General features: G+C 46.2%; 1 protein-coding gene across 1 annotated transcript; it reads right to left on the bottom strand.

The window, feature by feature from the left end:
* Window positions 1-21742: 21742 nt before the first annotated feature.
* LOC104606564 (uncharacterized) lies at window positions 21743-24099 on the bottom strand. The gene has a single exon (XM_010271842.3). It carries the CDS (start codon window positions 23690-23692, stop codon window positions 22256-22258), a length of 1437 nt encoding a protein of 478 aa, XP_010270144.1. The 5' UTR covers window positions 23693-24099; the 3' UTR covers window positions 21743-22255.
* Between the last annotated feature and the right edge of the window lie 396 nt (window positions 24100-24495).

Here is a 24495-nt window from a genome sequence, read left to right as displayed (position 1 = left end):
AGTGAAACTCTGCTTGTCTGCGTAGGGACATCAGACAAAGCTATTATATCTCACCTCGGCCCAGTTTCAAAATCCTGTTCGGTTGTCCGAACAAGGTTCCATTCTGGAAAAGGAGGTATTTCATTGTCCAAAATCCTGAAGGGTGGTCTTTTCCAACCCACTGGAGGGTAGCTATCAAGGATCCCGGGGTGAGCTTGGATGTAGAAACTAGGGCAGTCATCAACTCGTGGAGGGACCTCGATCTCAAGACGAAGGATTTCTTGGCTGAGGAGAAGCTTGTGCGAGCTGGTTTGAGCCCTCTTGGTAGGTTTTCACCTTGGTTCTTTATTTTAAAGTTCTTTTTAATTCGCGACTAACCTTTTTTTCTTGTAGTTACCATGCCAGAAGTCGATGCCAAGAACCTTCTCAAGAGTTCTCAGAGAGGGAAGAAGAGGAAGGCTTCGAAGAGGCTTCGCCGGGAGGCCGGTCCTTCAGCCCCTACCCCATCCGAGGTCCGGGTTGTGGAGCCGATCTCTATCGAGCTCCTCGAGGAGGAGGTTCGTCCTCAACCCCTCGTAGTGGACCTGGACGACAACCAGGAGGAGGGTGCTTGGTCTCGTGAACCGGAGAGCACTTCTGTACCTGAGCGGGAAAGTGTCCAACCTCGCAGGATGGAGAGCACTTCTGCACCGAGACCCAGGCCTTCCAGTCAAAGCATAATGACTCTCAAGCTCGCAATGCGCAAGAGCAGGGATGCCGCCTTCCTTGACGAGGTCGCGGAATGGGCTGACATGTCCACAACCCTGCTTGGAGCCCGAGTTGCCGGTTACTGCATGGTGGTAAGTATCTTACTTTACAGTTTATTTCTATCAATTGCAAGTGTACTTACTTCGGTTTTGTTTTGCTAGGTGAATTCCGCCATTCAATCGTTGATGTGTCAGTCTGAGATCCGTCTGAAGCAGGCTCTGGAAGCCGAAGAAAAGGCACGTGAGCTTCACCACGAACTGGACCTATTTCGGGGTGAAATACTTCGGGCCAAGAATGGAGCCCGAAGTCAGCAGGAGCTGATTTTGGCCATGACTGAGGAGAAGGAGAAGCAGCAGGAACTAATCTCCGCACTGACTGAGGAGAAAATGAAGCAACAGGAGCAGATCTCGATGCTGACCGAGGAGAAGGCAAAGCTTCAACGAGAAAACGAGAGTCTCGAAGCGATGATTCAGGAGCAGACTGAGATCTCGAGACCGCTATACAAGAGGCGGGAGCTGAGGAAAGAAGCCACACTGTCGAACACTTCAAGGAATCCTCGGAGTTCCACGATCTCCAGGTCGAGTATGGATCGAGCTCCTACCATTCCGGGTTCAAGCTGTGCCGGTACTTAGTGCTGCAGAAGTTCCTTGACCTTGATCCTAGAGTCCTTACTATGTCAGGCCTTACCCCCGAGGTGGCGAACGAAGAGCCCAGCTCGTCCGAGGAGGAAAGTGACGATGAAGCCGAAGAGGCGGGCCCCTCGGGTCAGGAGGACATGGAGACCGACCCAGCTGGCAATCCTTCTGAGTGATTCTGGCTCTTTCTTTTTCATGTGTTTTGAATGTATGCCCCGAGGCCACCAAGCTCGGGTTACAACGAAGTCTCTGTACTCACACTTTTTCAATCAATGAAATATAAATTTTTCTAAGCAATCCTTGTGCAAAGTAAGAATTGTATAGGTTACCCAAATTGCCGAGCTACCGAGCTGGACAACAAGTAAGGATAACCAAAGTAAAAATTTGTCTATGTGTTTGTTACCCCGAACTGTCTACTTGGACTATTAGTAGGGGCAACTTTACGTAAGGCACGCCAAGGTGAGCGCTATTGCAGGGTATATACCCGATCTGTTCGTGCACGAGCTACTTATTTAAATGTCGGTTCCCTAACGGGCCCGAGCTATTGTTATGCCGAGGTGGATTAGACATTGTAGGGCTTATACCTAAAATATCTACGCCTTAGGCATTAGAAGTAACTTGCCTATGCCAAGGAGGCGACTAGGTCTTGTATGCCTATGCCAAGGAGGCAACTGGAACTAGTTCGCCCATGCCAAAGAGGCGACTGGGTCTTAACTCACCCATCCTGAAGAGGCAACTGGGTCTTAGATCACCCATGCCGAAGAGGCGATTGGGACTTAGCTTGCCCATGCCGAAGAGGCGACTGGGACTTAGCTGGTGCCATGGTCATTTGCTGATGTTCCATACCCGAGGTACTTTCTTTTCTTCTAAGGTTTCGAGCTCGTACGTACCTTCCCCAAGTACCCACTTTACTCGGTAGAGACCTTCCCAGTTCGATCCGAGCTTACCTACACCGGGCTCAGGTACCATAACTTTCCGAAGGACTAGGTCCCCGACACGGAAGTGCCGCTTCCTGACCCGGGCGTTACAGTACCGAACCACTCTTTGCTAGTCGACTTCTTCCACCAAGTCGAGGTTGGTACGGAGCTCATTATCTTTTTCTTCGTCGTCATATGCCTCTAGGCGTAATGTAGGTACTTCGATCTCGGTTGGGATTACCGCTTCCGTGCCATAGGTGAGGTTGAAGGGGGTTTCACCTGTGGTGGTCTTGACAGTGGTTCGGTAAGCCCATAGTACGCTGGGCAGCTTGTCTACCCATAGTCCCTTACCTCGGGCTAAGCGAGCTTTTAATCCGCGGAGTATGGCTCTATTCATGAATTTCGTCTGCCCGTTTTCCTGTGGGTGTGCAACCGAAGTGAACTTCTACTGTATCCCCATCTCGGCACACCAGTTCTGGAACTTGATATCTTCGAACTGCGTACCGTTGTCAGAGATGAGCACTCGAGGCAATCCGAAGCAGCATAATATGCTCTTGCAAAAGAAGTTTTGTACAGTTCGAGCTGTGATTGTTGCTAGGGGTTCCGCCTCTACCCACTTTGTAAAGTAATCCACTACTACCACCAGGAATTTCCTCTGTTCTGTCATTGGCGGGAATGGTCCAAGAATGTCGATTCCCCACTGTGCGAAGGGCCTTGGGCTGGTGAGGTACTTCAGGTCGATAGCATGTTGGTGATGGATGTTGGCGTGCCTCTGGCATTTATCGCATTTCCTGACAAGCTCGAGTGCGTCTGCCTTCATCGTGGGCCAGTAATATCCTTGCCGTAGCGCTTTTTGGGCGAGAGCCCTACCCCCCAAGTGTCCGCCACACAGGCCTTCATGAGTGTTGTGGAGAACGAGCTCAGCCTCTGAAGGTCGCAAGCAGCGCAAGTAGGGGAGCATGTAGGATCTCCAACACAACCGTCCATCTATCATGACGTACTTGGCTGCCTATCGCTCTACCCTTCTGGTCGCGTTGCGATTTGTAGGGCGGGTTCCGTGAAGCAGGTAGCTCGCGAGTGGGTCAATCTAGCTCGGCTCCGTTTGTGTAATAGGAGCGACCTCTTTTGCCCCCCTGAGAATGCTGGGCCGAGGTAGGTTCTCTATGTACACGGTCCTCATGGCATTGCTGCTCATGCTGGCTAACCAAGACAGGACATCGGCCTCAGCGTTCTCAGACCTTGGAATCTGCTTGATGGAGTACGATTGGAAGCTGTGTACAACTTTCCTAACCTTGGCTAGATAAGAAGCCATGGTGGGGTCATGAGCTTCGTAATCGCCGGTGACTCTGTTGACCACGAGCTAGGAGTTGCTATAGATGATGACGTGTTTTTCTTGTACCTCGTTCGCTAGTGTGAGCCCGGCTAGCAGTGCTTCGTACTCCGCTTCGTTATTAGATGTCGCGAACTCGAACCGAAGTGCGTACTCTAGTTTCACCCCGCTTGGCCCGTGTAGAATAGCACCGGCTCCGCTTCCTTGTTGATTGGATGAGCCGTCTACATGGAGGATCCAGGGCTCCCCGTCCTAAGTTGGCCTTGCTCTAACCGAGGCCGGTGCCGCACTAGTTGAAGCCTCCTCTTTCTGCTTGAGCTCAATCAGTTCGCGGGCTGCGGTGCTGAAGGTGAATTCTGCCACAAAGTCGGCCAAGGCTTGGGCCTTAATCGCCGTCTAAGGCTCGTACTGGGGGTCGTACTCGATGAGTTCGATGGCCCACTTCGTCAGTCTGCCAGATACCTCGGGCTTGAGTAATACTTGCCTCAGAGGTATGTTGGTGAGGATGACGACTGTGTGAGCTTGAAAGTACAGACAAAGTTTTCGAGCTGCTGTGACCAGTGTGTATGCCAACTTCTCGATCTCTGGGTACCTGGTTTCGGCGTCCTGCAAAACTTTACTCACATAGTAGATAGGTCGTTGGAGCCGATCTACTTCCTTTATTAGTACCGAGCTTACCACCTCATCGCTCACGGAGAGGTACAACTTTAAAACATCACCCTCCTCGGGTCGGATCAGAATCGAGATACTAACTAGGTATTTCTTTAGCTCGTCAAAGGCAAGCTGGAATTCTTCAGTCCATTCAAAGTCTTTACTTTTCTTAATTGCCTTGAAAAAAGGCAGGCAGCGATCTACTAACTTGGATATGAAGGGGCTTAGAGCAGCCATATGACCATTCAGCCTCTGAACCTCTTTCAACTTGCGAGGTGGCTTCATATCCAGGATAGCCTTTATTTTTTGGGGGTTAGTTTTGATGCCACGTCGGTTAACTATGTAACCTAAGAATTTACTCGAGGTGACACCAAAGACACACTTGTTAGGGTTCAATTTCATATTATGCTTGTATAGGATTTCAAAAACACATTGCAAGTCATTTATTAGACAGTTCGAAAATTGGGTTTTGACAACCATGTCATCTACATAGCATTCAACCTTATCGCCGATCAATGGCTCAAATAGTCTGTTGACAAGTCTTTGGAAGGTTGCCCCGGTATTTTTTAGCCTGAAGGGCATGACCTTATAACAATACAATCCGAGTTCGGTTATGAATGTTGTTTTTTCTTCGTCAGCGGGGTCCATCTTAATCTGGTTATAACTCAAGTATGCGTCTAGAAAACTCAGCAACTCGTGCCCCGAGGTCGCGTCCACTAGACGGTCGATCTTAGGGAGTGAGAAACAATCCTTCGAGCAAGCTCGATTCAGGTCGATATAATCGACGCACATGCGCCATTTACCGTTGGCCTTTTTTACCAGAACGGGGTTAGCCACCCAACTCGGGTAATGGACCTCCCTGATGAAATCGGCTTCGAGGAGTTTCCCGACCTCCTCATCGACTATCCTCCAGCGCTCCGCTGCGAGGTTGCGTTTCTTCTGTCTAACTGGCCTGACTACAAGATCAATATTTAGTTTATGAGTTATTATTTTTGCATCTATACCAGGCATTTCTGCCGCAGACCATGCGAATATATCTAAATTTTTAAGTAAAAAACATACCAGTTGAGAATGGAGGGGCTCCTCGATCGACGCCCCAACCTGGAGGGTCCTGGTTGGATCTTCTTTTGAGGTCAGGATATGGACCATCCCTTCGGTTGGTGTAGCTCGCTCCTCGAAATACTCCACAGGTCGCTCTAGCTCGATGTCGTCTACCAGCTTGGCTTTCCCTTTGAGGGCGGCGACATGACATTTGTAGGACTCGAGTTGGTCGTCTCGCACTACCCCAACTCCGAAGTCCGTGGGGAACTTCATAGCCAAGTAGTAGGTGGACACCACTGCGCGAAGCGCATGGGTGATAGGCCAACCTATAATGGCATTGTATGGGGAGGGAGTCGTGACCACCAAGAAGGTGTGCTCGAACCTCACGATACTAGGCCAGGTGCCAACCTCCACAGGTACTGAGATTCGCCCTAGGGGCCTGACTTCTTCTCTGCTAAAGCCTACTAGTGGAGTGCTTGTTGGCTTGAGGTCGTCTTCCCGGAGCTGGAGCTTGTCGAATGCGCCTTTGAATGGGATGTCAACTGAACTGCCGGAGTCGAATAGGATACGCTTCACCTCGAAGTCGTTGACCCTCATCTTTATAACCAGTGCATCGTCCTGGGGGTACTGGACCCCGCGTGCATCGTCTTCTTTGAAGAATATCGGGTCTTCAAGCTTAGGTCGCTTCGGTGAATTCTGCTCTTCGTGTTCCAATTCGCGAATTGAGGACTTCCCTGCTGCCGAGGTGCAGCCCGCGTCTATGGATCCGCTAGTGATTGTGTTGATCATCCCGCGGATCGGTCACTTCGGTGGATTCTGCTCTTCGTGTTCTAGTTCGCGAACTGAGGACTTCCCCACTGCCGAGGTGTAGGTCGCGACTATGGATCCGCTAGTGATCATGTTGATCATCTCGCGGATCGGTCTCTCCTCGGGCAACTGTCTTTGCGGTTGCTCATTGTGTCGGCTACTGGACTCGGGAACATCTCTCCTTTGCTCCCCCTGCCGAACTACCTGGTTTTTATTGTCTTTTTGGACAAAATTTTTTAAGTATCCATGACGGATGAGCTTTTCTATCTTGTCGCAGAGAGCTTTACAACTTTCGGTACTATGACCGTGGTCTCTATGGAAGTGACAGTACACATATTTATTTCTTGTAGCGGGGTTTCTCTTCAACCGGGGTGGCCACTTTACAAAAGGGGCATCTTTAATCACCAAGAGGATTTCTCCCCGCTTCGTGTTGAGGGGTGTGAAGTTCATTCTTTCAACCGGGGGATTTCGGGAATGAAAATCTGACATGTTCCCTCCCCTGGTTGGGGACTTGCTTTTCCTCCTTTCGCCGCCACCATTGTTCGAGCTGTTGTCTTCTCTCTTTCTTTTCTCCGTCGGGGCTTCAGTCCTTTATTTCATCTCTTCTTCGGTCCCGATGAATTGATCGGCGAGCTTGAGGAATTCGGTGATGTCTCTAGGCTTGTTTGCCACCACATGCCACTTGAATTCCCTGTGGGTGATACCCTTCTTTGCTGCCACGAGTCTTACAGTGGGATCTAAGTCCGGGATCAGCAAGCAGGTGTCGTTGAAGCATTTGATGTAGCTTCGAATCGACTCTCCTTCCCTCTGGACTATGATGAGGAGGATTTCTTGTGACCTCGGACACTTCTTGCTGGTGATGAAGTGCGAGGTGAACAACTGCACAAGCTGTGCCCAACTTTTAATTGTACCGGGTGCGAGGTTTCTGTACCACGTGCGAGCTACCCCTTTGAAGGTCGTGGAGAAGGCAACACACATGCAAGCTTCGTCAGCCTCAGTGAGGTGCATCTAAGACTGAAAAGAGTCTACATGATCATTTGGGTCGAAAGACCCGTCATACTTATCCAGGGGATGCACCCTGAAGTCCTTTGGCATCAGAGTGGCTAGGAGCTCGGAGGACAGAGGAGAGGGCATAGAGAGGAGGGGAGCGGTTTTTGTGATTTCCGAGCTTACCTCCACCTTGCCTTTGGGCTGCCTGGGTCGGCTAGGTCCTACGAGCTGGCTTGAATCTACTGCACGAGGTGCCTTAGCATGTCACCTTCGCTGCTACTTGACTGGTTCCACAGCGGTGCTGCTGACCTCCGTGCTGTCAGATGGCGTATTGGCCAGAAGTGATTTGGATTGCTGACGCTGGCTACTGCGGACAGAAAGGCCTTGTCTGGAGTCCGCAACTAGGATCTCGAACCAGTTTCCTGCAAGTGAGCCTTTAGGTTGCGAGGGTCGAGGTGGACTGTTTTGGCGGGTCGAGTATCTCTCGACCTGTTTACTTGCTGGGAGACGGGAGGAGCAACTTGCCTTTCCCTCCTGGTGTGAGACGAGACCTGGGAAGTCTCTCCCTGGCGAGGAGGACGGCTGTTCTGATGGCAAGGATTGCTTGGTGTGATCGGACACTGAGGCGGGGTTGGCTGTTGGTTCTGCTGCAGCGGTGGGAACTACTACTGGTAAATGTGGTGTAGAACCTACTGCTGGTAATGCTGAAACTGTTGGACCTGCTGCATTTGGGCTTGAATAGCTCGCACACAGTGTGCCAGGTCATTTAGTTGGTTCTGTCCGACTCCAGGGGGAATCACAGAGTGTTCAACGGAAGTCACACCCACTACAGGGGGAAGTGGGGCGTTCACGGGCACAGTTGGTTGAGGCAGAGTCAATGCTAGGATCCCACCCGCGGAGAGCGGTATGGTAAACTGACCTATGCAGACAGACGGGAACTGAGGTTGCCCCCAGAGACGTTCGCTTCATTGTGTTGTACGGCGTTGCTGGAGGAAGCCATGGATTTGATTCTAAGCTTGAGATTTTTGAAATGGAGATCAAAAGCTTTCAGTAACGATTTCCCATAGACGACGCCAAATGATGTAGTGCAATCCGGTTGCTCCCTGCTAGAGGCGATCTGGCTACCAGCAACGACAGGAACTGAGGAACCTGCAAGAGATGAATCAAAGAACCCAGGGGTGGTTACCCGGCGAGGTCACTCCGATGGCTAAGTTAGCACTTAGTAGAGAGCTTGAAGATGATATCAGAGAATTAGAGAGCTAGAGAGCAAAGATTATGCATCATACCTTCGCCCCTAGGGGGTGAGGTCTTTATATACTGGAGTCCTCGTGGGTTTGGTGGAGCAGTTCTTGGATCCCTGCTGTGATGGGATCCATTTCCGTGTTAGATGGGGATAACACCACCAACTGGTAAGGTTTCCCATTTCCGCCTGAATCGGGGAGTGGGTGAGCTAATATAGCCGTTACAAGGTACGATCCCGTAAGACGCGGAGTATGGTGACGAGATCTCCAGGGTTGCAATGCGGTGGTCGGTCTGACTAGGAGACGAGCTGCCTATAAGGTGCCAGGCTGCCTGGTGGCAAGCTGACTAGTGGCAAGATGCCTGAGCTCGTGCTCTTTAGATCCGACCTGATATGAATGCCAAAGTGCCTTGGGACCAAGGTGGCCTTGTCTCGAGGTGGTCTTGTTATCCGAGCTCGATCCGTTGCGGACTTGGCGTGTCAGAGTGAGCTGTCGGCCTGCTAGTTTAGGTCGTGTCCACGTGTCCCCCTATTACTAGGTCGGGCCAAATTACCCTTCATCAATTGCATTGTATTATACTTGGTGTAGGTAGTATGATAAGGTAGAGGTTGGTCAATCTTCAAAGGTTCAGAGAAGATGATGGGAGAAAAAAATCAGAAGGAAGAAAGAGAGAAAAGAGGAGAGAGAGTAGAGTCTCTTTTGTGAGAAACCCTAGCTCAAAGTTATATCTTGTGTTGTTTTTTCTAAGGAAGAATAGCTATCCCTCTTTTATAAAGAGAAAGTTAAGGTTATCAAGGAAGAAGTTCTTTCTTGTTAGGAAAATGGACATTTTCTATTAGGAAATGAGATATTTCCTTTCGTTTGACTATTAAGGGGTCATTATTAGAGAATCCTATCCCTTTCAGATTCTCTCTGTATGTGATCCTAGTATACTAACGTGGCGTGGGTGACGTCATCATTTGACATGCGTATTTTTATTAAATCCGCATGCGTAATTTAAAAATGTACATATAACCGGCATTTATTCCCGATCTACTGTGATTCTGCAGTTCTGTAATGGTGTCAAGTTCATCGCAACTCCGCACATGTTTGGGGTTCATCGCAAATCTGTGTGCATCTTATAGGTCATCGTAGATTTCTACATGTCTAAGATTTATCGCAGATTCACGCTATCTGAAGTTCATCACAACCTATCCCAAGTATGAATTCATCGCAGATTTGCAATGAGCTATGAACTTATTGCAAACGTGCGTTGGGTTATGGATTCATCGTAGGCGAGTCTATATAGTGTTGGTTTGACATCTTCTGTAATCTTATGGTCTTAGCCACTATGTACGTACACTTGGTTTGAGTGTAATGAACATCTTAGGCTATATTTGGTTCCATGAGAGTCTATTGGAAAAACCCCACCATATCAGTACCACATATGTGTTTGCATTTATTGTATATGAAACCATTGTTTAATGTCAATATTTATCAAATAAACATTGAAAAACAAAAATGGTTTTATTTATATACATGAGGCATTGGGGGGTTTCCCGAATGCCTTAGCATTTATTGAAACAAAATGCTTAGGTGGCATACTTTAAATTGAGGTGGAAAATAACTTTATAGGGTGTTAATTGAAATGCACATACAACACCCAACCAAACAACAAAAGCAATAAATGATTAAAATAGTGTTTTTCAAATAAACATTTATCTGATGAATACCTCAACAATAAATGTAAACTGATGCTATTCAATCTGAAATTTTTCAAAACGATGATGCAATCAGATAATCCTATCAATTAGATGAGACTGAAGTGGAAGGACGAAGCTGCACACCGAGATCGACAACTACAAGAAGAGTTAAAGGCCCGAGGAATTGTTCCCCTGGTAGGCAGTCAGGGTCAATCGGGACGAATAAATCGGAATGATGTTAGTTCCAAGCCAAGAAGGTGATGTGAAAGGATGCTGAATGAATGGAGAGTAAAAAATCCTTCACCCTGAGTGAAGAATGCTTATTTATAGCTAAACATCCATGTCTTGGTAGAATAGGGCTTCCGGGATTGTGGAGTTAATTTCTTTGTCCGTATGAAGCATTCCTTCAGGTCACGCTCTTCAGAACGACGATGCTAACGCGATCCGAAAAGGGAGACCACAAAACCTACCACGTGACATCCTCGGCGAGCTCGGATACCACCCGAACACAAACATCTGTTTCAATTTATGTGATTTTGAAGCAAACGCATTTTGTGATTATGAAACAAACGTAGTGTATGTGTGACAGTGGGATTGCTTGAACAAGAGAAGCAAAGCGCAGGACCGTGACAGTATGTGGTGTGGTGAGATCACTTAAAGAAATCGGAAAACACGTCCTCCATAACTAATCAAAAGAACTTTCTATTAAGAAAATGTATATGGTCTAGAACTATCTTACAACGTGCACAAACTGCATGATTGCCTTTATTCCTATAAAATAAGGCATCCGAGCCTGCTCTCAGGTTCATCACATTGGCCATTGGGCCAATATCCAATCCCTTTTTTATCTTCCCCCACCTTCCACCACCAACTCTAATCTGATCTTAAGACGAAAACCCCCTATTTCAGAAAGTCTCACCGGCCACTGTCTTATTGGAGGAGGTTTGAAATCCCAGTCCCAGTGTATGTAGTTGAATCTGAGATGCAGTTGCAGGCGGTTCTCTATGCATATAGTTGTGTGTTCTACTGGTGACTAAGGATAAAAATTGGAGTGCCTTATCCATTGCGGGACTCTCAGTCAGTAATCAATCTTTTGGAATGTGATGTGTTAACATTTCATGTAAATCTCTTAATTCTGTTTCTTTCTGTGATCATGTTCGAAGATCAGCTGTTTAGCCGGTTCATAGAGCAGCTTTTAGTTTATGAGAACTGTCAATAACCAAAGGTTTGGCTATATACCCTATATATGGAGTGTCGAGTCTGATCGGATTGCTAGGCAATACTCTATATTTAGGATTTGTTGGGTTCACAGTCAGAATTGCAATCGGAATCAGAATACTTTATCTTTTTGGTTTAGATTGAAATCAGAATTGATTGATCTCATTGCCTAGGGAGAAAGAAGGAATGGACATTTTCTCAAATGGGAAAATACCATTCTGCCAAAATAAAAATGGGATTTCATTTCCACTAAAATAACAATTGGAATCCATTTGATTCCAGATCCCTATACCCGTAAATCAAATGGACCCCTAAACCTTTTTTATTGAAAGAACAAAAAAAACAAAAAATCAGAAGCTAGGCTTTGTGAGAATGATGAGTGGGGTCGGTTTGGTTCTAAACCTCACAACCACAAATAATTAACACGACCCCCATTAGTTCGTTACTGGTGGAAGTGGGGCAATTAATTATCCTTTTTGAGAAGTAGGGCAATAATTATGCACCACTATAGTCTATAGACTAATATATGTAGGTTGTCTGGTTCCATCCCTTCATCCAATTTCTCCATTCATTTTTAAAATAAGATAATGAGATGCTAATCTGTAAGTCACTACTATTCACAAATATCTGCATCTTCGTGCTTACGGTAATTGTCTTCTTTTGCCATCTCCCGCCACTATGCTTGATTTAATAAAAAAATGGAGGAAATAAAGAAAGTTGGTGGAAAGTTTTTTATCTTTTATTTTTATTTTTGTCAAAACTGTCAATTAATCAATGAGTTTGTATCCTCTAAGGCTTGTTTGATTTGCAGGAATTGAGGTTTGGAATGGAATTATAATGGGCTATTCTGATTCTAACTGTTTGGTTGAGCAGAATTAAAATCTTATTCTCATTCTTGCTGGAATAGGATTCTCTTATTTGAGGGAATGGCCATTCCCTACCTCTCTCTTGGGAATAAAATCCCATTCTTACTGATTTTAATTTTCATTCCCATTCTTATTTGAAACAGAGTATGGAAACAGATGATTCTGATTCCGGTTCCAAAAGATTTTGATTTCAATTCTGATTCCAACTATAAACCAAACAGACCCTAAAAGCAGTGACATATAAAGAATATCTCCTTTACACAAAGAATATACTAACAGGCTATTGGCATGCATTAAAACAACTCATTTGTACTGTTTTGTGCCTATAGATGTGAGAAGAGTTTCTAGGCAGCAAATTAAGAGTGAAATTCATGGGAAAATATTTTCAACGTGTAATTAGGGCTGCATTTGGAAAAGATGCAAATAAGTGTGAATGTAAATATGTAGAGTGTAAAACAGTTCATATAAATTGCAAAATTAGGTTGATTTTGCATTGATAAATTTACCTTCTTACCAAATAGACTTTTAACTGTACAGGATGCAAACATGAATTACAATAAAGTATATGTTTTTTTCAAAAACCCACTTGAATATAAATTTACTTCTTTTTTATTAATGTACTTTTATATCTTATTATCAGTGTAAATATGTATTGATATGTCATTTGTCAATGCATAAATATAATATTTTCAAACATAAACAAAAATGAACTCCATTTGTATCGTTTCCAAACGCAGCCTGAATGTGCATGCTTGCAAAGTGCATGTAGGATTTTTACTTGGATAGATCCGATTCTCTTCTTAATCAAACCCAAATCTCCTAAAAGCAAAATTTTGTACACATGACATCTAGGCATCCGGCCACGCATTAAGAATATGTCTGAATGAGCGGGAGATAAAATCATACACACCCGGTAAACTACTATCATAGTTGAACACACCAGTGCTATGAATCCAATAACACCGGCGTGTTCATTATAAATAGTTCAGCCGGGTGTTTATGTTTTTGTCTCCGGTTAATCCGCTGCCCTGTATATGAAATTCTTGGAGAAATGTTTTCAATTTGGGATTGGATGGCCTTGAGCTTTTTGCTTTCAAGAGATTCCGTCAGCAATTAATTGCCTTCTCGTTGGATGCTAAATAAGGAAAATGGACAAAAAATAATCCATCCATGAAATTTAAAACTATAGGAAAATTGGAAATGTTGATTGGAGGGTGTAGGCGAATAAACAATATGCAATTAATGCCCGTTAGCAATTAACAATTTGATATTACTCAACAAGTTAAAGATCTGGATCAAGGACCTAAAATCCACTTTTTAGGTTCTATTGAGCATTATTTAAGATAGATAGGATCTTTAACTCTGAACTTCAGAGTTGAGAGTTGAGAGCCCAGAGTCCAAAGATTTGCGTCGATATCAAACTAACATGACATCAGCATTTTAATTCCTTCCTCTTTTATTATTACAACAACGGAAGAGAAACTAAAGTATCAGAGTTGTAACATTTTCATCTTCATTATTGTTATTACAACAACAAAATACAAACTAAAGTTACTTTCATTTTACCCCACGCCAAGCAAGCAAGAACCGAGTAGATCAGTGATATAGATCTAAAGTCTAAACATGTCTGAAGGATGTCAGGTTCCTGGAATTCGTCCAAGACTGCTCCCACACGACGGCCTCGTAGTTGTTGGCAACACCCTTGTTGGTTGCCTCCAATATAAGCCGATAATTGAATCCGGCGACCACTTGGGACTCACCGCGCACCACCTTTTGGAACTGGAGGTTGGTCTTGGCATTCTTGTTATACTCGGTGACAGCAAACTGGCCGATCTCTTGAACATGTGAGTCATTCACATCTTGAATGGGTTGCCAGCCGCCGAGTAGCGCACCGGAAACTACGTTATCGAAGAGAAAGAAGGAAAGGAGGAGGGGAAACAGGAAGAGAAGAAGAGACTGGATCTTCTTCATTATAGCCGCTTTGTTGGAGATATAAACAATAACACAACACTTACAGACAGACAGGGAGAGGAAGGGTCGATCCTCTGGAATTTATAGTCGGAGCTAGTTGGTACACGCGGTCAGTCGGTAGGGCCCGCCCCGGCCTGGCACATGGATGGAGCCGCATGTAAAATAATTCCCGCGGCAGAGAATTTCAAAACCACCATTCATATTCTCCAAATTAACGATTTGACCCACACCACACATCACTTATTCACAAAATGTGCAAAACCCGTAGCCCTAGCTAGCGGGGGATTGGAAAGTGGGAACGCGAATAAACTGGGTTGAAAAAACGAAACAGTTTTTAAGAGGACAACTACCAACCAACTGGCACTGGCAGGCAAGCATCACTGCATCAGAGAGGAGAGGACTGTATTCAGATATGTATTTTGCTTTACTTTACCCGTCTGGTCTGGTTGGCATTTTGTACGTAGCTTGTTGAACTCTGAATAGTGAATAGTGGAATACCCACATCCCCACTGCGTCCATCTAGGCCGGGAATAATTAATTGTAGATTTAGATTTGAATTTCGAGCGTTTGGATGGATGTACGATGTACCCAACCAAGGCCAATTAAGTTCATATGCGTTCGTTCACATGTTCTGAGGGAATTCTGTCCATGCAGGTAGTTAGTGCTAATCAAAGGGCTGGCTATCTTTGGTGGTTTCTGAATCGAATGATCCTGTCCTTCCAACAGGGCACGAAAGCACAGATTGGAAGCCCGTCAAATTGTTGATTAATAGCTTGATCGAATGCTTAAGCTTAGACCCCCCACGTCAGTTGAGTCCAGCCGCGACCGTGGTGGCTGTCGTTGCTGCATTGGTATCTGATGTAACCGTTTTTGGTCACGTACCATTTTTTGTGATGTATAAATTTTTTGGCTAAGTACCTCATTGTTTGACCTGGTGGTGACATGCCTTGGTGATGAGCTACTTGGTGGCGAACTCCCTGGGGGAGAACTGCTTGGTGACGAACTACTTGGTGGCGAATTGCCCGGTGGCGAGCTCCCTGGTGGAGAGCTACTTGGTGACGAACTGCCAGGTGGCGAACTGCCTGGTGGCGAGTTGCCTGGTGGCGAGCTCCCTGGTGGAGCTACTTGGAGACGAACTGTCGGGTGGCGAACTGCCTGGTGGCGAACTGCCTAGTGGCGAACTGCCTGGTGGTGCTCCCTGGTGGCGAACTGCCTGGGGCGAGCTGGCTGGTGGCGAACTGCCTGGGGGCGAACTGCCTGGTGGCGAACTGCCAGGTGGTGAATTCCCTGGTGGCGAACTGCCTAATGGCGAACTGCCTGATGGCGAACTGCCTGGTGGCGAGCTCCCTGGTGGCAAGCTCCCTGGTGGAGAGCTACTTGGTGATGAACTGCCGAGTGGCGAACTGCCTGGGGGCGAGCTGCCTAGTGGCAAACTCCCTAGTGGTGAACTGCCTGGTGGCGAACTCCCTGGTGGCGAACTGCTAGGTGGTGCTCCCTGGTGGTGAACTGCCTGATGGTGAACTGCCTGATGGCGAACTGCCTGGTGGCGAGCTGCCTGATGGCGAACTGCCTGGTGGCAAACTACCTGGTGGCAAACTGCCTGGTGGCAAACTGCCTTGTGGCGAACTGCCTGGTGGACTCGTCACTTGACTTGCTCCTAGGCGGCCTACAACTCAGAGGATGGTGGAGCTCCTTGGTGCAGCGCAACCCGACTACCCTCCGCGTGAGGTGATTTTCTCTCCTTTGTAGGCGGCGGGAGCTGAGGGACCTGTGAGAACTGAATCAGAGGACCCGGGGGTATCTTCCCGACAGGGACTCTCCGATGCCTAAGTTAGCATTCTGATTACAGAGCGCTTGGAGAGAAATGAGAGAGCTAGAGAGCGGGGGTTACCCTCCTTTTTCCTCCCCCTTGGCTTTGGGGGTCGGAGTCCTTATATAGTGGTGCCCTCGCGGGTTAGGTGGGTGAAAAGCCTTCAAACGGTAAGACGTCATATCCCGTCAGAACCGGGGTACGGTGATGAACTCCTCGAGGTTGTCAGGCTGGCGCTTGTGTCAGGCGGCTAGGTCGGCGCCTGGGCCAAGTTGTCAGGTCGGCGCCTGTGTCAGTCGGCGGGTCAGTGTCTGGGCCAGGTTGCCAGGTCGGCGCCTGTGTCAGTCGGTGTCGGTGTCTGGGCCAGGTTGTTAGGTCGGCGCCTGTGTCCGGGCCAGGTTGCCAGGTCGGCGCCTGTGTCCAGGCCAGGTTGCCAGGTCGGCGCCTGTGGCAGGCTGATCCGGCCAGGTCGCGCAAGCCGCGCGGGCCGCGTGTAGGCCGTCCGTAGGCCGCATGCAGGTCGCGCCAGGCCAGCCAGACCGGTGCCCGGGGGGGACACCAACTTGGTAAGTTGTTGCCTGGGTGTTTGCCTAGTTGTCACGAGGTGCCACGTGTCGCAATTTCACTGGAGGGCCAAATCTGCCCTCATCAATTGCCCCCCACTCCCGAGCTAAGAGTAACTCAGCGAAGGGAGTAGATTTCTTTTGGCCCGTAAGTCGACGAGCTAGTAAGTTTTGATCCAATTCCTTAGGCTTTGGGAGCTGCCAGTAAGACGAAGGGGTCTCCGCCAGTTCAGTAGTGTAGCCCTTAGGCTCTAGGGCAACTTATAGTTCACTTTTGCTAATTTTGTTCCTCCTGAGGAAGCGACTGGATATTTATCAATAGTGTGGCCCGCAGGCTTTGGGAGTGACTCGTAGTCTACTCTTCTTTGACTTTTGCTCGTGCCGGAGAGGCGACCGGGCCTTAAGCAGTAATGTGGCCCGTAGGCTTTGGGAGTGACTCGTAGTCTACTCTTTTTTGACTTTCCCGTGCCGGAGAGGCAACCAGGTCTTAAGCAGTAATGTGGCTCGTAGGCTCTTGGGAGTGACTTGTAGTCTACTCTTTTTTGACTTTTGCCCGTGCCGGAGAGGCGACCGGGTCTTAAGCAGTAATGTGGCCCGTAGGCTTTTGGGAGTGACTCGTAGTCTACTCGTTTTTGACTTTGCCCATGCCGGAGAGGCGACCGGGTCTTAAGCAATAATGTGGCCCGTAGGCTTTTGGGAGTGACTCGTAGTCTACTCTTTTTTGACTTTTGCCTGTGCCGGAGAGGCGACCGGGGCTTAAGCAGTAATGTGGACCGTAGGCTTTGCCTGTGAGGTGTCGAGCTATGATTGTGCTGCATCAACTTCGTAATGCCGGTCACCCACTCCTACAAGAAGCTACTAGGAGCTCGACCTTCGGGGGTAGCACTACTAACTTTAGGTCGCCAGCTCACACGGGAGCCTTGGAAGGCTCGACCGGTAAGGGCGCCTATGTAGTCTGTTGGCCGTCAACTCCCGCGGAAGCCACGAAGAGCTCATCTTTGTAGGGGGGACCTTGCGGAGAGGACTGATAAGGCATTATCTGAATTGAAAGTAAGGTTGGTGGAGCTACTTAGTCTGTTAGCTCCCTACATAGGTTTTGAGTTCATAAAAAATGTAAACTATAAAGTGATAGCTTCAAAAAAGTGAGAACTTAGCTTTGGTAAGATGAGAACTTAGCTTTTGTAGGATGAGAACTTAGCTTTTCGTAGCGTGTTCCCACAGATGGTGCCAATTGATGTAACCGTTTTTGGTCACGTACCATTTTTTGTGATGTATAAATTTTTTGGCTAAGTACCTCATTGTTTGACCCAGTGGTGACGTGCCTTGGTGATGAGCTACTTGGTGACGAACTCCCTGGGGGAGAACTGCTTGGTGACGAACTGCTTGGTGGCAAACTGCCCGGTGGCGAGCTCCCTGGTGGAGAGCTACTTGGTGACGAACTGCCAGGTGGCGAACTGCCTGGTGGTGAGCTGCCTGGTGGCGAGCTCCCTGGTGGAGCTACTTGGTGACGAACTGCCGGGTGGCGAACTGCCTGGTGGCGAACTGCCTGGGGGCGAGTTGCCTGGTGGCGAACTCCCTGGTGGCGAACTGCCTGGGGGCGAACTGCCTGGTGGCGAATTGCCTGGGGGCGAACTGCCTGGTGGTGAACTGCCTGGTGGCGAACTGCCTGGTGGCGAACTGCCAGGTGGTGAACTCCCTGGTGGCGAACTGCCTGATGGCGAACTGCTTGATGGCGAACTGCCTGGTGGCGAGCTCCCTGGTGGCGAGCTACTTGGTGACGAACTGCCGGGTGGCGATCTGCCTGGAGGTGCTCCCTGGTGGCGAACTGCCTGGGGGCGAGTTGCTTGGTGGCGAACTCCCTGGTGGCGAACTGCTTGGGGGCGAACTGCCTGATGGCGAACTGCTTAATGGCGAACTGCCTGGTGGCGAGCTGCCTGATGGCGAACTGCCTGGTGGTGAGCTGCTTGGTGGCAAACTGCCTGGTGGTGAACTCCCTGGTGGCGAACTGCCTGGTGGACTCGTCGCTTGACTTGCTCCTAGGCGGCCTGCAACTTAGAGGATGGTGGAGCTCCTTGGTGCAGCGCAACCCGACTACCCTCCGTGTGAGGTGATTTTCTCTCCTTTGTAGGCGGCGGGAGATGAGGGACCTGCGAGAACTGAATCAGAGGACCCGAGGGTATCTTCCCGGCGAGGACTCTCCGTTGCCTAAGTTAGCAGTCTGATTACAGAGGGCTTGGAGAGAAATGAGAGAGCCAGAGAGCGGGGGTTACCCTCCTTTTTCCTCCCCCTTGGCTTTGGGGGTCAGAGTCCTTATATAGTGGTGCCCTCGCGGGTTAGGTGGGTGAAAAGCCTTCAAACGGTAAGACGTCATATCCCATCAGAACCGGGGTACGGTGATGAACTCCTCGAGGTTTTCAGGCTGGCACTTGTGTCCGGCGGCCAGGTCGGTGCCTATGTCAGTCGGCGGGTCGGTGTCCGGGCCAGGTTGCCAGGTTGGTGCCTGTGTCCGGGCCAGGTTGTTAGGTCGGCGCCTGTGTCAATCGGCGGGTTGGTGTCCGGGCCAGGTTGCCAGGTCGGCGCCTGTGTCCGGGCCAGGTTGCTAGGTCGGCGCCTGTGGTAGGTTGATCCGGTCAGGTCGCGTAGGCCGCGCACAGGTCGCGCGCAGGCCAGCTAGACCGGTGCCCGGGGGGGGACACCAACTTGATAAGTTGTTGCCTGGGTGTTTGCCTAATTGTCACGAGGTGCCATGTGTCGCAATTTCACTGAAAGGCCAAATCTGCCCTCATCAGCACCCACGATGATGATGAATATGAGGAAGAGCTGGAACTGGAAGAGGATCGACCAGAGAAAACAAATATAATTGAAATTTTAATTATCATTTAGGCTCAGTTTGGATGAAGTATAAATACAAATATATAGAGTGCAAAACTATGCATTTTGTATATGTTTGTACTCAGCTAAACTCAAAGTCTAAAATCACAATGCTTGATTTAAATCAGTCGAAAAGGGTATAAGTGTCTTATAAAATAATTATTACATAGTAAATGATATTTATCTATCGGCACTTGTGGGCACTGCCGCGCTTGATAACCTAAACCTAGCTATCACCATTGTGTACACGTAGGCTCACTTGAGACTTCCACACACATATGGAACATTCTTGAAATGTTTCCAATTATTGTGTATGATTTTGCTTCCAATAAAATTAGACTCCTAATTATATATTCTAGATCTATTGCGAACATTCATGTTTAATGGATTATGTTTATGTAATTAAATACAAGTGAGCAATTCAATTCTTTTTATAGACTCCTAATTATATATTCTAGACTCCTAATTATTATGTTAATGTTTTAAAAATCAATTTAGAGGTTAAACCATTTTTGTTCTGCAGGTCATTGTCATCGATTCGACCGTCTAGATTGAACAGACAGATTGTGCCACATCAACAATATATATTGCAAAGATTCATGGTTAATGGATTAATATACGTTTTTTAATTCAGTTTTTATTTTTTAATTTATAAAAAATATTAAAAAATAAGTTTTTAAAGATAATAGAAATTTTGGCACATAAAATTATGACCTTCGAAAATTTACATACACATTTAGTATACAATTTGTTACCTAGTCATTTAGGTCAAACATATCAATAGTCCAATCGTCTAAATTGGACAATTTTTAACCAAGTTAATAGTTTTTTTACCAATATTTGGACTTCATTATAATCAGACTTGGCTAGAATCTTGGTTGGGGTGGCAGTTTGAACATTCAGCCAATCGAATCAACAATGGATTGAAAACACTGCATGAAACCTCACATGGGCCTATACCACAACTGCGTGATATAACCAAATATCAAGATACGTTTAAGTAAAAACCTTCGAGGGAAAACTTCAACAACCTGAGCTGTCAATAGGGCTCTCCCAGCGTTGCAAGTTAGTTCACCCAATAATGCATCTAGCAATATTAGGAGTATGTGAACTAAGGGCAATACTTGCTCCTATCATTCATCCAATCACATTTCAATTTTCAAATCTAAACCTTAAACTCTAAACCCTAATATCATATAATGTTAATTCTAAATATGGGTGTAAATGGATCAAATCAGTCAACATCTGAATTCAAATTTAATTAGAAATTTTGATATCGGAATTCAATTTAATATCCGGTGAATATTAAAATTAATATTTGAATTTAATTATATATATATATATTCAAATATTTAATTATATTCAATTTAACAAATTAATTATTTTAAGTAAATTAATATATAATATGTTGTTTATATAAAACATATAAATTATTTATATGATTTAAATATTATATATAAATAATCTAAAATGTTTAAATATTTTATATATTATATATATGACCTATATAATTGGTTGATTTTAAAAATTTATTGTATCAAATCTGGTCATATCTAAATTCAATTCAATTAGTTAATCCGTATACATGGTATCTGAATTTGATGGAATATGAAATTGAAAATATTGAATTATTCGAATTTAATTCAATAATGTTAGAATCTCAAATTCCAAATTAGATTTTTTGGATACCAAACCACTAATTCTAAACCCTTAAACCTTAAAACCCTAAGGTTGGTATAGCTTACCAACTTGTATTTCTGATGGAAACCTGGGTAAAAGGGAAGAGCAATCCTTTGGACAGTATTCTTATTTTGCACCGTGAGTCATCTTTATTGGGCACATTAGAAAGACCCTTCCAAGTTTCAACCCAGGTCTTCATCATCACCAAGAGAAATAACTAGACCTTGTTCGTCAGTGAGTGTAATGGGAAGATCGCCTCCTACACCTATGTGGAACCATGTTTGGACTACAACCCGAAATCTCCTCCATAGAGGAGCTCCCATGTCACATAAATCAGTTCACTTTGTTTTCATCTCTACAGGTTTTTCTATTTTTCTTCTGCAGTTTTCTTAATCTATGCTGCAACTAAAACAGCATAGAAGAGCATACATGAACTTTGTTGTTGTTTCCCCTTCATCCAACTCTTCATCTTACAGTTACTGTGATTGTGATGTTGCTTTCTCCAATATGCACTTCGGTTGCTCGACAAAATTACTAATCTAATAATACAAGAAATCTGGAACGCACTGAACTCAACAAATAAATTTAGTTTGTGAAAAGGATAGCCAATGGGAGGGTCAGTGGTCCAATGCACATCACAGTCCACTATGGTTGATTTGTGCTTTCCATATGTGCTTTTTGCCAAGCTGTCTTTAGATATTCAGATATTTTTGCGCAACTTCATTCTATTTTGCTCGTTAAAATTTTATTTTTTTACTTAAAAGGACTTCTCCATTTTCTGCTGAGGTCGGAACACTATTTTCTCTTATGCACAAGTGATATCAAAGTGATAATATATAGCTTCTAGTGCCATCCGATGTTACATGTTCATTGGTATTAAAGTAGAAGCTTTAGTTGCCATGCTCATGACTGAAGGTTTTGATTACAGGGTTCAAAGCTTTAAATCTACTAATATAATTTAGCAATTAATGTCTACACAAAATGGTGGATGAGTTAATGAAACTGATACGTGGGCAACAATAACTTGAGCCACATAATTAGTCGATTGGATGTGTATGAAGTATGATTCTGAATACTACTACTACATCTTTAATTTATTCAGCATTTCAGCTGCTGACATCTACTGGCTTACTTATAACTTCACTAAATACATTGCCGGCTGCAAGGAATTGACAACGCCGGCGGCAAGATTTCCCACAAAATTACAGCACCGTAATAGGAAATCCCGAGTGACAAAAATTATACCAGTATGCTGACTAGATTTTGCATGCAGGAAGGGGAGAACCACATAGACAGTCGTTCCCAAAAAAGGCCTCAGCCGAGAACTTCGACGCTGGAATTTGACCGCAGAGATGGTTGTAGCTGACGTTCAGCTTCTGCAACCCAGAAACGCTACTGGGTATCTTTCCAGATATCAGATTTCGAGATAAATCCAAGTATTTTAGCGTTTGCTCCTTGGGAAATATCAAGTTCTCCATATTAAACTTTAACTGATTCCTTGCAGCCCAAAAGCCAACCAAGTAATCGGTGCTGTTTAGCAATCCAACAGGACTGCCGGAGATTTCATTGTCGGAAATATCAATGTAGTCGTAGAAATAAGTCTGCGACGGCTTCCAATCGTCTAATTTGAACTTAAGCCCACACCCTGCGAGCTTGAGCGAGTAGATAATGGAAGACGAAGTTACCCATGTCGGTATTTTGCCTAAATGGAAATGGTTGTAGGAGAGATCGAGCGACTCAATTCCTTTAACGTACATTTCTGGGAAAGGGTCGACAAGATCATTGTGAGATAGGTCGAGATTGAAGATCTTGGTGAGATTACTGAAGCTCTTCGGCACAACACCCGAGAAACCGTTCCAGGAAAGATTAAGCGTGTCCAGCGCTTTGAACCTTCCAAGGAAATCTGGAATCTTTCCGGTGAGTTTGTTGTGATCCAGTTCAAGGTAGATGAGTTGAGGTGCGAGAGCAGAAATAGACGGTGGGATTTCGCCGGAAAATCCGTTGTAGGATAGGCTTAGGATTGCAAGGACAGGGAAAGATGAGAAGAAATCTGGGATTTTTCCAAGGAGAAGACTTCGGTCGAGACGCAGCATGGTCAAGTTCTTGAGTTGGCTGATCCCAAGTGGTATCTGGCCAGAAAAAAGGTTACCCCCAAGATTGAGCTGAGTTAAGTGGGTGAGTTTGGATATGGAAGCCGGAATCGGACCAGAGAACAGATTCCCCTCGAGACTCAGAGCGTCGAGTTGAGAAAGACGGTCGATATTGGCTGGGAGTCGACCGTAAAGCTTGCAGTTTTCGATGTAGACGAAGAGGAGTCTAGGGAGGTTGAAAAGCAGTTTGGGAAACAAGCCGGTGATATTTTGGAGATTGTGAAAGTAAATCCCGTCCAAGTAACGGAGCTTGGACAACGAGGGGGAGATGGAACCGGTGAGATAACTGTTGGGGTTGTCGGTCTGAGCGTACAAGGATAGAGCAGTGACCCGGTTGCCAACCAGGCAAGTGATGCCATTCCATGTGCAGCAGTCGGTACCAGCTTTCCACGAAGTGAGAATACCCGATGGGTCTTCCGTTATACCCGACTTGAAACCTAGTAAGCCGGCTTCATCGTCCGGGTGGCATTTGGCAGCATTGCCGCGTAAGAAGTGGAAGAAGAGAAGCAGCAGCAACAGAGAAGGAGAAGGGAATAAGGCCATTATCCTCTTAAAATGTTCAAAGTCGGGAGGTCACTCAGGCTGGTGTGGTGGAGTGACTGAACCGGGGATCATGGACCCTATAGGCTATGTCCTATATATATAAAGTATTTGGAGTATGGGCGACAATAGAGCAAAGAGAGTTTGATGATGAGCAAGAGCAGCGGGGAGAGGGGGTCTGGTCTTACAAAATGTCCGACTGTGTGCTTGAGATTTTACTTAGAATAATCAAGTCAAGGAGATGTGCATTGATTTGATACTGTGGGTGGGATTGGGAATTGGAAAGACTTATCCACTTGCTGGTGGGATCCACTGAATCAATGGGAGAGAATAGATAAGGAGTTTTTCAACTGTTCAGTCCAACCCTAGAAATCGGTGGAATTGGGAATTGGAAAGACGCTGTTTGACTTATCCACTTGCTGGTGGGATTCACTGAATCAGTGGGAAAGAATAGATAAGGGGTTTTTCAACTGTTCAGTCCAACCCTAGAAATCGGTGGAATGAATGAATGAATAGGAGTGGCAGGTGGCAACGCATCTATTTTTTGTGCGGGGGACAGTCAAGGTTGACGGCCGGCTACTTGTGGGTACTGGGTCAGGGCAACGCCCATTCGAACAATTCCAACAAACTTTTACAGCCCGTATTTTGAGCAATTTGGGTTGAACTCAGCCCAGCCCAACGGAGCAAGGCTCAGTATTCTTTTAAAAGGCTTGTGACGCAAGGCTATGAAAAATACTTGGCCTCAATAGCCTTAGACCCCATCAGCAAGGCGTAGGCCTTGAGTTATTTGAGTCACATGCATCATA

Source organism: Nelumbo nucifera, chromosome 1 (genome assembly GCF_055504915.1).
Source record: "Nelumbo nucifera cultivar China Antique chromosome 1, China Antique-T2T, whole genome shotgun sequence".
Taxonomy (NCBI): domain Eukaryota; kingdom Viridiplantae; phylum Streptophyta; class Magnoliopsida; order Proteales; family Nelumbonaceae; genus Nelumbo; species Nelumbo nucifera.
The sequence above is the reverse complement of the archived record's forward strand: the minus strand, read 5'-3'. Positions and strand labels throughout refer to the sequence as shown.